Source organism: Notolepis coatsorum, assembly GCF_963971535.1.
Source record: "Notolepis coatsorum genome assembly, chromosome: 7".
Classification (NCBI taxonomy): Eukaryota; Metazoa; Chordata; class Actinopteri; order Aulopiformes; family Paralepididae; genus Notolepis; species Notolepis coatsorum.
In genome coordinates, this window is record NC_140171.1 from 78,776,635 (window position 1) to 78,794,392 (window position 17,758).

The 17,758-nt window shown below is 46.2% G+C and overlaps 1 protein-coding gene across 3 annotated transcripts in view; it reads right to left on the reverse strand.

Annotated features, from left to right (window-relative positions):
* Nucleotides 1-16,530, reverse strand: part of mmaa (metabolism of cobalamin associated A) — a 92,362-nt gene extending 75,832 nt beyond the window's left edge. The window contains exons 1-4 of one of the 3 annotated variants that reach the window (XM_084317934.1): nucleotides 16,370-16,530; nucleotides 15,271-15,679; nucleotides 14,103-14,225; nucleotides 9,943-10,113 (exon numbers count right to left, since the gene is read on the reverse strand). In XM_084317934.1, coding sequence (XP_084174060.1) covers nucleotides 9,943-10,113; nucleotides 14,103-14,225; nucleotides 15,271-15,658 — 682 coding nt within the window. In that variant the 5' untranslated portion in view covers nucleotides 15,659-15,679; nucleotides 16,370-16,530. Of the gene's footprint in view, nucleotides 1-9,942; nucleotides 10,114-14,102; nucleotides 14,226-15,243; nucleotides 15,703-16,369 lie in introns of all 3 variants that reach the window. The other 2 variants (XM_084317932.1, XM_084317933.1) reach the window with 2 other exon arrangements.
* Between the last annotated feature and the right edge of the window lie 1,228 nt (nucleotides 16,531-17,758).

Here is a 17,758-nt window from a genome sequence, read left to right on the forward strand (position 1 = left end):
ATATATTCGGTTTAATCTGGCCCTTCACAACAGCCACCCCCTGATTGGTCCCAGACCTAATCAGTTAAGCAGAGACAGATTAATCGCGTTGTCTATTTACACATAAGGGTTTGCTGTAGGGGTCAGTCAACTTCACAAAGTCATAGGGTTATAGGGTCATGGTCATCATCGATTGTGTCTGGGAGTCGGGGCAGTTCTATGAGCCTCGCCACGGGACGGGTGTAAGTGCGACCCTGGACAAGCACTTCAGCTGCTCGGACCTTGCCGTCGGCACCGGTGATCACTTTGCTTACGCGGCCGGCCGGCCACATAGCTCTGGGCAGTGATTGATCAATAATCATGACGACTGTTCCTTCTGTCAAATTGTCTCTCTCCTTTACCCACTTCTGGCGGGTCTGTAGAGACGGTAGGTAGTGCAGTAGGAAACTGCTCCAAAACTTGTCGGCTAATACTTGGCTGTACCTCCACATTCGTCGGCCGTTCGCTTCTTCAGGCCGGTACATTGTCTGGGGTAACGCGGGATCTAGCCGCCCCATCAGGAGTGTGTTGGGGGTAACTGGGTCGATATCTTGGAAGCTCTCTCTCAGCTCTCTTTCGCCGCCTTTGAAGTTTGTCCCTTGTTGTGCACTCTCTATGGTAGTGCAATCATCTATGTTGGGGTCTGCAGAGATAACAGTGCTCAATCCACAGAACATAGGTTTCTTATTCTCAGCCTCCTCTTGACTTGCTTCCCTCGGGATAGGCGTGGGCCACTCTCCTTCCGGGAGCTTTAGGAATGCTGGGCCGTCACTGTAGACATTGCGACGGGTGAGGTCATCTAGGGGCATTCCCCGGGTGATGATGTCAGCTGGGTTCTGTTTTGTATCAACGTAGCGCCACTCTGTTTCTCCGGTTAACTCTTCGGTTAAGTCTTGAATCTCGGTGACTCTGACTCCCACGAAGACTTTGTACTTGCATGAGTCCGATTTGATCCAGGCGAGTACTGTCGTGGAATCTGACCACAGGATTGTTCTAGACACCGGTATGGTGAGCTCACGTTGGATGAGCGTGGCTAGGTGCGCTCCGGCTAGGGCTGCGCAGAGCTCTAGACGTGGGATAGATTGTTGCTTGCGTGGGGCTATTCTTGAGCGGGCGAGGACAAATGCTGTGTAGATCTCTCCCCCCTCTTCTTGGGCCCGCAAGTAGGCTACTGATCCGTATGCGACCTCTGAGGCGTCACTGAAGACGTGTAAGTCCATTTTACATGTCTCTGGCCTCACCGTGGGTGGGAAGTAGCTTCGGCGCATATTAACGCCTGGGAGTGAGTGGAGCTCCATCTCCCACTCTCTCCAGGTGGATGCAAGGTGTGCGGGAATGGGGTCGTCCCAGCCCTGGTCCTTGTCCCACAATGCTCGTACAATCATTTTTGCCCTGGTGGTGTACGGTAGAATACATCCTAGCGGGTCATATTGTCGGGCGAGGGTTGTGTACACACTCCGTCTGGTGGTCGGCGCCGCCGCCGGCCTTCCCTGCTCCGTAGTCAGGGGCTTGTGTCTGTAGTGAAGCGAATCTGTTTTGAATCGCCACACCAATCCCAGGGTCATCTCCTGGGCTTCTCCCGGGATTGTAGCCATCCAGGTCTCGCTGCTGGCTGCCTTGTCCTCGGAGGAGAGGCTGCGCAGTACTTGCGGATTGCTGCTGGCCCACTGCCTGAGATCAAAGCCGCCTTTGATCAATGAGGCGCGGAGTTTAATCAGGAGAGCCTCGGCTTCTTCCTGGGTTGAAAGGCTTTGTAGACAGTTGTCTACGTAGAAGCTGTTCTTTACGCTGTGTCGGACCTCTTCGTCCGCTGCTGGGTCCTCTGCTACATGTTTCTGTAGTGCAAATGTAGCACAGCAGGGGCTGCACGTCGTTCCGAAGGGGAGGACTTCCCATTGGTAGATGGCTGGGTGCTCATCTCCTGGCTTCTCTCTCCATAGGAACCGTAACAGGGGCTTGTCCTCCTCTACTAATCTCACCTGCAGGAACATTCCTTTAATGTCCCCGCTGATGGCCACCTTTTCCTGGCGGAAGCGGAGTAGAACGCCGAGTAGGGAGGGGCCGAGTGTGGGACCGGGCAGTAACTCTTTATTCAGATTTTGGGATCCGATCTGGTAGCTGCAGTTAAATACTATGCGGTCTTTACCGTTGTGATGGACCTTGTGGTGAGGCACGTACCACGATTCAGTGGTCTGGTCAGCCTCTTTAATGTCCATCTTTGTGACGTGTCCCGCTGTGATGAGCTTCTCAATCTCAGCGCGGTATACACTCTCTTGGGCGGGGTTCCTGGCTAAGCGCCGCTCCGTGTTCAGCAGGTACCGTTCTGTGGCGTCTGTCTTGGCGTGGAAAGTAGGCATTCCTTCTCGCCGCAGGAGTGGCGTGGCGTATCTCAACACGCCGTTGACCGGGACTCTCTTGGTCCCTGTCTCGAGGAGGTGAATGGCGTAAATGTCATCTTTAGAGCGAATGTCTTTCTTTCCGTTCTTAAAGGGCATTTGTTCCAAGGTCCATAGCCGCTCTACGTGTTGCAGGAGTGCGGTTTCTCCCTCTGTGACTCGGGAGTGGAGACATCTAGTGGCTGTACTTCGGTTGAGAGATTTGGCGAGCGGGCCTTGGAGACTCCATCCCAAACGGGTCTCGACTGCTGCAGGACAGCCTCGGGGTCCGGTATGAACCCGGTCTATCGGGACAATGAGGTCTGCATGGTCGGAGCCTATCAACAGGGTCGGCATAGCATTGTCTATGAGCGGGATCGGTAACTTGCGCAGATGTGCATATTTCTCCATCAGCTTGGCGACGGGGTATGTGTACCGCGACAGTCCTATTTCTTGGCTGGTGAAAGCGTCTGTAATCTGGTACCGTCGCTCAGGCTGGCCGCTTGCTGCGATAGAGAATGAGACATTCTCGCCCTTTATCGTCTTCAAATCTCGTCTTATTGTCCGAATTGTCATTTGGGTTTCGCTTCCCCGCAGCCCTAGCTGGGCCGCAGCGGAGGCGAGCAGAAGGGTCTTCTCTGACCCGTCATCGAGGACGGCGTAAGTGTCCAGGACTTTATTCTGGTAGCTTAGTGTCACACGCACTACTTTTAGGAGTACTCGGGCTCCACTGCTGCTGGCGGGATCGATGTACATGACGCTCGCTTTGCTGCTGGATGGTGCGGGTGAAGGGCGCCGTCTGTTACTGTCGTGAAGTATGTCCAGATGGGCTCCATCGCACTTGGTGCACCTTTTCTTTAAGCGGCATTCGGCTGCCATGTGTGAGCGCGCACAGCGAAAACAGCGCTTGTTGGACTTTATCCATTGACTTGCTTCCTCCGCGTTCAGCTTGGGGAAGGAGTCACATTGCGCTAGCCAGTGTTCTTTCTCACAGTAGGGGCACACTATCTTCCACTTCTCCGTTCTGGAGGGGGTACTGTGGCTCCTGCTGCTCGGTACTGACTCCGATTGGTGCATCACAGTCACCGATCTTCTTCCATCATTTAGTCGTCTGGTTCCTTCTCTGGAGCCAGGGGTGCTCCGTCCGAATGTATCTAGCCGTAGGCTACTGACTTCTCTCGCCAGGAAGTCTGCTAGATCGAGGAGGTTCGGTTCGGGGCCATTCGGGTCTCGGTGGTCTCTCTGCCGCCTAAAACGCTCCTGTCGAGCGGGCGGCAGCTTCTCCAAGATCCTTTCCACATTTGAGTTGGCGTAAAGTTCATGCCTCCCCTTCTCTCTCTGCGCTCCCAACATCCCTACCAGGGACTGCACTCTGATGGACAGGTCGTCCAGTGCTCGATTGTCTATTGCTGGGGGTAAGCGGTCGATGTGTCGGATCTCCTGGATCACGTAATCCCATATGCGCCCATACCTCTGGTCCAATGCTACCAGCGCTGCTGTGTATGGGGTGGTGGAAGTCGCGTAGGCGAGCGCTATATTATGTGCGCGGGGTACCTTTAAGTGCTTCAGTAGGATGGCGTATTTATGGCGTTCATCCAATACATCCACCAACATGGTCTCCAGACACATGCGGAGTTCTGTATACTGGGCCCGGTTCTCTTGGGTGAAGTCGGGTACCATAGGCGTGCCAATGTATGACGCTGACTGTGGATACATCGGCGAGCGTTGGGGGAGAGGCCTCCTAGGCGAGTCTCCTCCCGCTCCTTGGTATGGGCTGGTACCGGCAGTGTACCATGGCCCGCTTGTCCAGGTGCTGTTCCTCGGTGCGGGTCGTGTGTCGTGCTCACCCGTGTATAGAGTCGGGGGTCTGTAGCGCAGCTCCGCGGGAGTATAGCCTGGGCTGTACCGGACCTCCTGGTCCGGTAGAGTACTGTGCTGTCGTCGGGCGCGGTTCTCCTCCTCTTCCTCTTCGTCTTCAGTTAGGTCATCCAGTGCTTGTAGTCTCTGGTTTAGCCTCTCCACAGGATATGCTGCTCCTTCCCGGTTGCTAGGTCTCGCTTGGACCGGTGGGGGGAGGTGGTCTGTGGGGGGTATAGACCTCGTCTGTTGGTCAAGTTCAGGGTTGTTTACTCGGCTAGGGGATGCCGCCCTGGAGGTGTGTCTAGACGAGTTCCTGGAGCCTCTGGCGGAGGGAGAGGGTGTTGTCCGTCTGATCAGCTGTTCTATTAGTTGCGCTTGCTGTCTGTCGCGCTCTGCGTCCCGTAGAGCACCAGCAGCTGCTCGCTGGCTGTCTGCTCGGTCTCGGGCCACATTCTCTTCCATCTGAATGCGTCTTATTTCTAGACGTATATGCTCTTCTTCGCTCCGCTGCTGGATCTGCAGTCGGTCGCGTTCAGCAGCGGCGTTCAGGCTGATGAGGAAGGCCTGCTGTAGGGTCCTCTCTGCCTCGCTGGGAGAAGGCGGTTGTATAGGGGAGCCTTCCCTCGGGGTACTCCTTGCGGAGCCTTGGAGCTCTATCTCCACGGTGCTCTCCCCGTCTTCTTCCGTGCCGAGTTCTCTCTCAGTAGCGTTGTATTCCTCCCGGGACTCATCGGGGACTACTTCTTCAGTACTGGCGGGGTGTGAAGTCATGTCTGGTTCCCACTGGTCCCCACCGTGAGCTTGGTCAGTTACATTAGAACCCGTAGGGGCCTCTATGGTCGGGGTAGTCTGGGCGTTGGGGTTAGACATACTTTTACTTTCTAGTTTTACCGCGTTTACTGTTAGTAGAAGACTAGGTTGTTGACTGACAGCGTAAGCCTCTAAGTACTGAGGGAGCCGTCGTTCGCGCTGCGGGCGTTGGTTAGGAGGATCGTTTCGTGGAGTGTTCATCATAGGCCATTTCAATATTAATAACACTATATTAATATTACACTAATTACCATCCGGCTCGAAGGACCAATTGTAACTGAGGGGTACAATTCCCTGACTGTATTGTTAGATATGATACTTACTACCACTACCTCTTGTACTTTAGACTCTGGCCACCCAGTACTAGGCATAAATAATTATGGTAAACACTCCCACGTAGATGAAACGATCCAACACAAATGTACCAAGTCGAAAGTCTGCGTTTAATAATAATTAATACATAGCAAAAGGTATGTAGAGCAATCACTTAATTACATTTATGATTTGAAATAGGATGCACTTTTATGGCAAATGAGTATTCGTTGGTATATCAATAGAGAACGTCCAATCTCTGGTGGCGCAGGCGGTAAATATACAACCTGGAATATTTAAGGAATAATAGCAATGATACTTTAATGATTATAGAACTGGATACACTAGGGGGGAATTCCGGTCGCTTGTAAGACAACTGGAGAAGGGGGGGGGGGGGGTAGAGTCTGGCTGTATCCGTCTGGCCGAGGGTATCCTGGGAGAACCCACGGTTGTGCGGCTCGGTGCCTCAGCGATCCTCGATCCACAGATGAAAGCAGTTGGACTCTCTGTGGGCCGGCTTCCTCCGGTCCACGATGGAGAGACGTGAAGCGACCTCGTCGTGTAGAGCGTCTCCTCACCTGTCGTCCTCTCCGGGGGGGGGTTTCCAACACACGGCAGTGTTGGTCTTTATCCATAGAATAATCACTGTATACAAAGCATAATCCGTGCCTGGGAAGGCGGGCTGTCGTCGGTAGAATAATCCGGTATGCAGGTCCACTCGCTCGTCGGCTCTGGGGCTCCTCGGGTGCAGCCTCACATGGGGTCGGCCACCCTGGATAAGCAGCCAGTTCTACCCGAAACGATGGGGGTACTGACTACGATAGTATTCTCACCGCACGAAGCACTACATATGAATAGACTATTATTAGCTTAATAGACTACGTCCAACTCGACGATATAGTGCCAAATATGACTATTCAAATATTAATATACACGATGTCTCAATACCGATGGTAGGCCGAACTTGGCCTTACTCCCACACGTGGCGTCGCAGGGAGGCTTTACGTCTGTCACTCTATTGGAGGGTAAGAAACTGGACTAAAAGGAAGTCCTACTTTAGTAGCGCAGTATATATACGCACTATGAACAAATAGTACCATTAGTGGTGCGGTAGCCAGATTCCTACGCGGAACTAGGACTTGTTCGTACATGTTGAGCGGTACGTTTGAACTGGGTCTGGGGGGTATGGCAGCCTGGCACCAAGGTCTCGACCAATAGTAGAATGGAGACTATTATGGGATGTTCAGTAGGCTAGAATGGATATTCAATGCATATTGTACAAGGAATATACAAGGGATATCAGGGAATATTAGAGAATATACAAATACAATTAAATATATATATATAAATAAATATATATATTCGGTTTAATCTGGCCCTTCACAACACTACTGCTTGGCCTTACTCCTAAAACCCACCTTACCCCTGCCCATTTTGACAACCTAGGATGGCTTAGAGTAGATGACAGAGTACAGCAACTTGCAATGGGCCTGGTCTACAAGATACACTACACCACTAAGATACCCATGTACATGTCGAAATCTTCCCAAAGGTCAGTGAAGTCCACGACCACAACACCAGAGGGAGTTCCACAAATCATGTTCAACCCAGATTCGGCTCAAACAAGGGACTAAACACGTTTCACATTTATGCCACATTTATGCCACAGCCGTAAAGGAATGTGAATACCTACCCTCCTTCAAAACTGTAAATTTGTATGTCTTGTATCTCATAAATGTCTTGATGAATTGAAAATGGAGGACCCTTATGTAAACAAGACGAAGGTCTTTTTCTGGTCTCCATCCTCTTAGCAGTTGTTTGTATTGAGCCATACTGTATTGTACCCATTCTGCAATCTGTTAATAAAGTTTTCAATCAATCAATCAATCAAGGCTAAGAGAATAGTCAAAGACTCTAGCCACCCAAACAACTACCTCTTTGCACTGCTGTGGTCAGGCAAGCGCTACTTTCATGGCCAGTACAGAGACTCAAAAGGAGCTTCTATCCGCAGGCCATCAGGATGCTCAATGTGGACTCAATGTAACACTAACCCAACCATCTACATTCATTGCACACATCCACATGCACACACTTTAAACATTCACCTTAACACATTCGGGGCCAACCATGGACAGGTCCGTGTTTCGGATCCAACGGTTGAGGGCCAACCACGGATATGTCCGTGGCAAGGTTGTTTTGGCTTTTATTCCATTGTAATATGTCACCGAGCGGCACTGCAGATTTACCCTACTCTTGGAATTCGGAAAGGTGCATTACTGGCCAGATCCTCATAGGGGCGCTGTCTCGATAATGCAGTGTTCCCTGTTTGAGACTGGTGTTTTTATTTTATTTTTTATGAATGGATTTTTCTGTTAGCCTACGTGCGTGTAGCCGATCGCCTGAAATAGTTTTTGGGACGCTGAATTCAGTATGCAGTAAAGGATTATAGCATCAGGACATATGGATCTACCAGATGGCGATCGATAACTGGGAAATCCTTTTTGCAGTCCAACCGGCCACAGGTAAGAGCTATTTGACGTCAATTACAGCCCAATCGGGCCTTGCTTTGATAGCCATCCACCCGGTCAGCGAATTAGGCTACTGAGGCTAATGCCGTTATTGGTAATCAATAATCAGAAACGACGTCCCCGTCCCCCCCCTTTCATGCATTCATGGTGGACCATGATACAGATCAAATGCATTTTGATTTTTATCTCTAGCTTGTCTATGGCCGAAACGCCATTCGATTTAACGTTATTAGCTTAGCGCCCTGTATCTCACGTTCCAAGAAATATCCCAGAAAATTATGCTATAACGTTCATATACAAGACGCTATAAAATGGGAACGTATTGATGACAAAATTATTTGTTTAAGGCATATTGAAGGGACGGTTTATAGTGTCAATTGACAATGAGAATGGACAGATAACAATAATATAAAGTATAGATTTAGCTCTACAAACAGCCTCACGCATAATGAAACCTTATTATGATATGCTGGCCGTATAGAGTGGGGCCTGTCTAATCCCTGTGGCCGTTAATGTGTTAACATTAACTTTAAACACTTTAACACTACAACATATTTGATCTATTTATTACTAAAAGATTTGCAGTACATCTAATACATTTCTTTGCATTTTGTTTGGATTTTGTACTAGTTTTGTATATTATATATTTTATAGTGTTTGGTCTTTGTCCTTTTAACTTTCTTTTTTTTACTGTATGAAGCACAATCTGAGGAGGCTCATACAGAACCAAGCATTTCACTGTAATGTACATGTACCTTATGTGACAAATAAAACTTGAAACTTGAACTTGGTTGGATGTCAAACTTTCTTTCATTGTACTGTACTTGTGCTGTATACTGACTGGCAATAATCGCAAATTGCTTTCGCTTTGCCTGTGGTGTGTGCACATGGTCCTATAATTTTGATGAATTTGATGTATGCAAATTCAGGTGTATTCCTCATTCGGGGGAGTGCAGCTGAGAACACTTCGGCTGTTTAAGAACACATTTCCATGCGTTCATGAATCCGGCAGGGATATTTCTCAGATTTGTTCTTACGAAGTTCGTAGGAAAATATTTAAGAAGACACTTAAGAAAATGTTTGAGAATGAGGTACATTGTGGTCATTCAAGCTTTAAAAAAACATTAAGAAATCACAGAATGAACCAACATGGAACTCAAAAACATCATGGTCTTCTCTAACCAGCTCAAGAATAAACTGAATCTGAAAACCAAAACAATTTAAAGAGAATAAACTGACAATCGCACACACCTGGGACACATAAGCAGAGTTGGCAGCAGTAGTGGCCACGCGACAGTGTCAGACTGTGGTTGTACTGGGCGCCTCTATACTTTAGGCAAGTGGCTTGTCCTTCCGCGTTCCTGTTTTGCGCTCTGATTGGCCACGCGCGTTTCTGGTCATGTGACATGTGCGCCAATCGTGGGACGGCAAGTTTTTGGACGGTTAAGCTTAGGCACTCTTTCGAAGTTGGTTAAGGTTAGAGTTTGTCTTAGAGCGTGATGGCAAGTTCTTTCGACGGTTAAGCTTAGGCACTCTTTCGAAGTTGGTTAAGGTTAGAGTTTGTCTTAGAGCATGGCGATAGAACGGCAGGTAGTTTGCAGGCTGTTCGACGCGGAAATGGGCAAAGACACAGCTCGTCACGCTGTTGGGCGCACATGTCACATGACCAGAAACGTGCGTGGCCAATCAGAGCGCAAAACGGGAACGCGGAAGGACAAGCCACTTGCCTAAAGCATAGACGCGTACTGGGCAGCTCCTAGTGGATCAACAGTGTCAGACTGTGGTTGTACTGGGCAGCTCCTAGTGGCCAACAGTGTCAGACTGTGGTTGTACTGGGCAGCTCCTAGTGGTCAACAGTGGGTCAGACTGTGGTTGTACTGGGCAGCTCCCAGGTGTGAATATGTTGAACCATGTGAGTGTGAAGCAGGACTTTACTGAAAAAGAGCATCCATGCTCAGCTATCTTAGCCTGGTAAATAAAGGTTAAAGAAAAAAGAGTCCAAATTGAGCCTGCAGCTCTGGTGACTTTCAAGCTCTTACCAACGGTCTCCACTAGGACTATGTCGTATCCGGCACCCTCACAGAGAACGATGGCCTCATTGGTGGTTCTGGTGACGCCGCCCAGCGTCCCAGAGGTGGGGGATGGCCTGATGAAGGCGCTCATGTCCCTGGAGAGTTCTGTCATACGAGTCTTATCACCCATCAGAGATCCTGGAAGGAGACAATTAATTTGTACCGCAAACCAAAAAATATATTCCTGTGAGAGTCAGTGTTTTTTCGATAAACGAACCCGCCACAAACATATCAACAGCAACTATGTGTACTGTGTCGCATGTACAGTCCTTTCTGTTGTTCCATTCTGTATCTCCTACCCAGCTTAGAACCTGTGGAATAATACAACAATTCTTATTTTTCAATCACCACTGCTAGGGAATATGTTAAATAAAAAACTAAAATCCATTTTAGCAAGGTTTCCCCATATTGTCTGATGTTTAGAGTTGTTACTCTTGTTACCTAAATAAGAACTGTTTTAGTGCTACAACCAAAACCAGAGCCAAACCAGCGAACATAACGGGGTGAAAGTGATACTAAAACCTAGCTTTTAAATTGTCCCAAACCACCACTACTGTAGAAGAATATTATTTTAAACATGAATGCTGGGCACACACTATACAATTTTAGCCCTGATTTTCCAGTCCCAAGCAAGTTGCTGAGATCTGAGAGAAAACCCCATGTCAGAGCCAACTTAGTGCTTGCAGACATTGCTGACGCTCTTTAAAGGGGACATGCATTATAAATGGCTTTTTTCTGTGTTTAGCATGTATAGTAATACAGGTTAGCATCAATGGGTCTGTGTCTTTAATTATCATATTGACTCATCAGTCTAGTCTCGAGTTCACGAGATCCTCCCTCACTCAACTAAGCCGTTCTGATTTGATGGTATTTCTGACGTGAATAGGGTACTGATCTGCAGTAACGCCCCCTCTATGGTTGTAGTGCAGTGTAACCCGACACTTCCTCAAACGGGTTTTCACAGGCAGAGAACGAGCGAGAGGGAGAGAGAGAGACAGAGACGGCGGGAAGGACTGCAGAAGTGTGTGTAAATGTGTGTGCGCAATCTCTCTCCCTCGTCGGGGACACACACATACACAAACTTGACTGCGTGTGTGTGTCGGGGACGCATCTCTCCTCTCTCTCTCTCTCCCTCGTCGGAGCATTACACACAAACTTGTCTGCGTGTGTGTCGGGGACGCACCTCTCCTCTCTCTATCTCCCTCTCTCCCTCCCTCTCTCTCTCTCTCTCGCTTGCTCGTTCTCTCTCGCTCTCTCTCGTATGTATCACGCTGTGTGGGGTGACTGTCACTGAAAGCGCTTATGGGCGGAGCCCATCCAATAACAGCCTGAAATCCTGCGGCTGGAAAATTATGCTTTTGAGTACTCCATTAGAAATATAAAACAATGATTTTTTTTTTAATAAACCTTACAGATGTATTCAATAGACTCACAGGAATTGTGTAAAGTTGGCCAAATAGTGGAAGGAATAGCAATTAGGGATGTCCCGACCCGATGCAATTTAAAACCAAAACTAAGGCCTCAGTATGAGTTTAAGACGTGAACATGGTCATGTTTGTTGAATAAAAAAAAAAAGGTAAAAAAAAAAATTGCATTTTTTTATTTATTTTTTTGCCGATCCCGATCTTCGGAAAATCACGTGATCGGCCCCGAAGATCGGGATCGGCAAAAAAATAAATAAAAAAATGCAATTCTTTTTTTTTTACTTTTTTTTTTTTTATTCAACAAACATGACCATGTTCACGTCTTAAACTCATACTGAGGCCTTAGTTTTGGTTTTAAATTGCATATCATCATTCATTTATTTATTGTCACACAGAGCAGAAGAATTTTTCCAAAACAAACCAATAGTATCCAGCTGCAGAACGGCAGACCAGCCACACTCTCAGACCCAAATTAATTATTTTTAATTTAAAAAATGTTATCCCAATTTCTCACATTACATTCACCCTGAATGTTGACGTTATCCAGGTGAAAAGTTAACTTCATAAATCATTTGATGTATAATTAAATCAAAGGAAATGCGTTTGGGTCTGAGAGGGTGGCTGGTCTGCTGTTCTGCAGCTGGATACTATTGGTTTGTTTTGGCAAAATTCTTCTGCTCTGTGTGACAATAAATAAATTAATGATGATATGCAATTTAAAACCAAAACTAAGGCCTCAGTATGAGTTTAAGACGTGAACATGGTCATGTTTGTTGAATAAAAAAAAAATAGTAAAAATATATATATATTACAGTTTTATTTTATTTTTTATCGGATCTGGAAATATCGGTATCGGTAGATACTCAAAATCACATGATCGGGATCGGATCAGGAGCAAAAAAACGTGATCGGGACATCCCTAATAGCAATGCATGTCCCCTTTAAATCTGAGCGGTTCAGAGATGCGTTCCGACCCAGTGTCTTTGAACCGTCCTAGACACCCCTATATTTTTAAGCATGTTTGAAATTATCGGCACAAAATCTGTAATGCTCTTGTAGTGTCAGAGATGTTTGACTAGACAGCTCGCAAGACAACCAGGGGGAGGATATCATCATGGCTTAAAGGTGCTATAGATAACCAGCATGTAAATTATCCAATCAGGTGTGTTCCACGTGGGGAAATGTAAACTACAACATTTATTTTGGACCCGCCAAAACGTTTAAAATGATAAATTAATCAATAATAAAGACACTGCTCCTCAACAGTCAGATGCGTAAACAAGCATGAGGTTTTCATGTTTTAACAAGACTCTGTAATGTAGGGTGAGAACATGAGGTTTTCATGTTTTAACAAGACTCTAATGTAGGGTGAGAGCATGAGGTTTTCATGTTTTAACAAGACTCTGTAATGTAGGGTGAGAACATGAGGTTTTCATGTTTTAACAAGACTCTAATGTAGGGTGAGAGCATGAGGTTTTCATGTTTTAACAAGACTCTGTAATGTAGGGTGAGAGCACAAGGGTTTCATATTTTAACAAGACTCTGTAATGTAGGGTGAGAGCATGAGGTTTTCATGTTTTAACAAGACTCTAATGTAGGGTGAGAACATTAGGTTTTCATGTTTTAACAAGACTAATGTAGGGTGAGAGCACAAGGTTTTCATGTTTTAACAAGACTCTGTAATGTAGGGTGAGAACATGAGGTTTTCATGTTTTAACAAGACTAATGTAGGGTGAGAGCACAAGGTTTTCATGTTTTAACAAGACTCTAATGTAGGGTGAGAGCACAAGGTTTTCATGTTTTAACAAGACTAATGTAGGGTGAGAGCACAAGGTTTTCATGTTTTAACAAGACTAATGTAAGGTGAGAGCACAAGGTTTTCATGTTTTAACAAGACTGTAATGTAGGGTGAGAGCACAAGGTTTTCATGTTTTAACAAGACTGTAATGTGGGGTGAGAGCATGAGGTTTTCATGTTTTAACAAGACTAATGTAGGGTGAGAGCACAAGGTTTTCATGTTTTAACAAGACTAATGTAAGGTGAGAGCACAAGGTTTTCATGTTTTAACAAGACTCTAATGTAGGGTGAGAGCAAGAGAGGTTTTCACTTGGGGAGGAGAGAGCGCGTTCACATCAGCACATCAACAAGACAAAACATTACAGGAAAGAATGGTTTGTACTTTGTAGTGAGTGGTACAGCGTTATTGGGAGTTTGATAGTTGTGTAGCATGCACTTGGCACAAGCCCAATTCTATTCCTTCAAATTAAAAAAGCTATCGAAATTCACCCCCAGAACATTCAAGTCCTCAGTCTGATACGCTGGTCGCCTGATTGCTTTTACCAACGCGTTCGTGTTTCCACGTCTCTGATTGGCCAGGTCATGTGACATGTACGCCCAATCGTGGGACCGCAAGTTTCTACACTGGTTACGCTTAGGCGCTCTTTCGAAATTGGTTAAGGTTAGAGTTTGTCTTAGAGCATGGCGATAGAACGCCTGCCCTGATTCCAAACTCTAACCTTAACCAACTGCGAAAGAGTTAAGTGATAAACTAGGCGTTAGGTAGTTTGCAGGCTGTTGCCGTCCCACGATTGGCGCACATGTCACATGACCTGGCCAATCAGAGCGCAAAACGGGAACCCGGAAACACAAACGCGTTGGTAAAAGCATAGACGCATCCTGGTCAGTCTCTGTATGGGACGCTACCTCCTGTGGTGCAAGAAGACGGGTCAACAGCCAGCACTGACACTCTGTGTCCCCGTCCTGTTAGCATCTTCCCCACCACCTCGATGAAGGTCGACTTCCCTGCTCCGGGAGGACCAGACAGACCTGGAGACCAGCAAACAGCTTCAAGTCAGTAACCTCCAATGTAAAAAGAAAACCATGTGCTATAAACAAGGGTGAGTTCCGATATAAGTAATTTTTTAAATATCAATATCGACCAATATTCAATTTCTGCCATTGGCCCACCGACATTACCAGCTTTCATGGGCTCTAGCGGGATCACCTGTTGATTACTAATCACTTGATGCTGGCTTACCTGGAAAGGGGCTACATAGGGCTCCCAAGTTCACTCATATTTTGAAGGGAAAAATACTGCAATATTTTATATCCAAAGGTTCGCAATATTGTATCAGTTAAAATCTTTATTTAGGCTAATATTGGCACATACAAACTTAGCCGTCATCAACCAGCTAAGCTAACTACCTAATGTAGCTAATATCAGTAAACTCAAGTTCAACAATTTTGTGTCCATTAAATTGAGATATTTTATCAAATTATAGTCAGCACCTCATTATAATCAGCATTATATTGGCCATCGGCTGTACCGGTTCTCTAAATATCAAGATCTGCATCGGCCATTGAAAAACCTATATTGGTCGACCACTAGTCTCAAATATATCTACTAATTATAATTATATGTAGGCTACTAGTATCAATACGGTGTTTCCCATAAATATTTATTTGTGGCAGCCCACCACAATACGAGACAGACCCACCACAAATAGATTTCCCAAGGTGATACAATAACACATCAACAGCACTGTGTGGTATTTATTTACACAGGTCTTTCTGCTGTTCATATACTAGTATATAGTCTCCCTAGCCTCCTACCACCACAAATAACATCAGAACGTGTAGGAAACTGTACTGGAAGTCCAGTTATGTTAGTAACATTTCATTACATTGTTCCTCAATAAGTCTGACGATATTATGAGCAATGAGCCACTCAAAATCAATTCCTATTGCAATAACGTTAGCAACATATTATAGTTGAACCATGGATATTTGCTTTCATTGAATATTGGAGAGAAATGTTATTCATTGTGATATCAAACCTACGGACCTACTCTGAAAGCCACTGGCTTCCCACCATTGTGTTTTTCCTGCTCTCTCCTGTAGGTCACCACCCTCTGCAGCAGCACCTGGGCCAGTTCCTTCTTCCTGGAGTGCTGCGTCTCCACCAGGGTGATTGACTCAGCCAGAGATGCCCTCTGACCCTGGATCAGCCCTTCGTACAGTTTATTCAACAGTCTCTTCTCTGGGTCACTCAGGTCCACTATGTGCTGGCTGAGGGCAGCCTCCGTGCTCACATGCCTCCTGTGTTGAACGTTGTACCCTGGGATCGTGCTACGATGGTGGGCATGAGAACAGGTGAGGACCCCCTGTTGGAAGCTGAGGGTCCAGGTGATAGGGGGGAGTGTTCGTAAAGGGGCCAGGGATGACAGCCAACGGAGAAGGGGGAAACAGGAGGGTCCCATTTTGTGACACAGGTGGGTTATCTGGGAAGATAAACAGGTTGAGCCTGTGTGGTGAAATATTCCAAGAAATCGCATGTATAGATTAAATCCTTGTTCACAATTATGGTATTTTATGAAGATGCAAAAACGAGGATATTTCTCACAATCTTTTTGTAGACCCTGGAATTTTAACCTGACATACACGTCAACAGCAGCTAGTTGTTGATTAGCTACTTACAAAACCCCAGTACCTACAAAACAAAAGTTGAGTTTATAGGACTAGATAGTACAATACCTGGCTTAGATAATCAGCACCCATTCAATAACAAGTGCTGATTATCTATTCTAAGTGCTCTAGTCCTTTCCAGTGGCAGGTTTTGTAAATAGAGTTTATAGGACTCCTATCAACTCTATTTACAAAACCTGCCACTGGAAAGGACTAGAGCACGTATGTATATACTCTGTCAGGATCTATGGGTAACAGTACTATATATTTGAATACCGTATATGTCACAAATGTATCAGTACTAAATACGTGTATGTCCCTATGCCATATAAATGTCATGTATGTTGAGTATGTCATAAATGTCAATATGAATTGAAAATGGGGGACCCTGATGTAAACAAGACAAACGTCTTTCTCTGGTCTGCATCCCCTTAACAATTGTGTGTGTTGAGCTGTACTGTATTGTACCCATTCTGCAATCTGTTAAATAAATTTACGTATCTTACCTAAATGTGCACAATTATTCGCCTCTTAATGTTAGGCTACACCAGCATATGTTCTGCCCCTTCCGTGAAAATAGTTATATCTAAAAAAAATATCATGTTTTATCTTGTAAAACATATTAAACAGAAATATTTTCTTCCAAACAGAAATCCTCTCTCCAACTCTCACGTTGACCTCCTGGTGTTTTGGTTTCATTTGCTTCCTGCTTCCTGTGACGTCACGTGTGGTAACGCCCCCTCTTCATCACGTTCGCCCAGCCCCCCACTCCCCATTCCGACAGAGGGTCCAGCTGCAGACTCGGAGCCTCGAGGTCCAGATTGGTACTTCCGGCGGCCACAGGACTAATGCGGAAGTATCTCGAAGTACGTCTGACGTAATAGTCCTGTGGCAGGACTATGCGGAAGTATCTCGAAGTACGTCTGACGTATCTCGAATTACGTCTGACGTTTCTCTACGTTAGCTAAGCGAACATTAAACGTTGTATTCATAAAATAATATAAAATCAGCAGCATGGGGAGGGCCGGGGGGAGGGGAGGTACAGGTAGTAGAAGACATAGAGGTACAGGTCACATAATTATAGTACAGTGGAGAAGTAAAAATGGAATAAAAAGGCAGTGTAAACAATATACAATATTATTAACTCTAATAATAACACGCCTCGCGGGCTCATTATAATACGAGAGCCGTGGGTCTGCATTGTATAGAGCGGATCCCCCGGCCGTATTCAAGCGCTGGAGCGCTTTGCGATGGATCAAACTGTATTAATATAGTAGTACAAAATTACAAACATCTCAAAACAAACTGGTCAGACTACTGCTTGACCTTACTCCTAGAACCCACCTCACCCCTGCCCACTTTGACAACCTAGGATGGCTTAGAGTAGATGACAGAGTACAGCAACTTGCAATGGGCCTGGTCTACAAGATACACTACACGACCAAGGTACCCATGTACATGGCAAAATACTTCCCAAAGGTCAGTGAATACCACGATCACAACACCAGAGGGAGCTCCACAAATCATGTTAAACCCAGATTCGGCTCAAATAAGGGACTAAACACGTTTCGCAACTATGCCACATCAATGTGGAACGCCCTACCCAAAGCTGTAAAGGAATGTGGATCACTACCCACTTACAAAACCTCTCTCAAGAGACACCTACGGGAGACTGCAATTCAACACTGGCCCCTGTAAATATCCTAACCCAACCCCCTCCAATGTACAGTCATTTACCTAGTATGGTTTTGTCAATAGTCCAATGTACAATTTTGTTTGTTTGTACAGAGTCTCCCCCCCCTCAATGTACAGTTTTGCTTGCTTATACAGTGTGCCCCCCCCCCCCCCCCCCCAACCACCTCCAATGTAAATTACCCAGTATGGTTGTCAATATC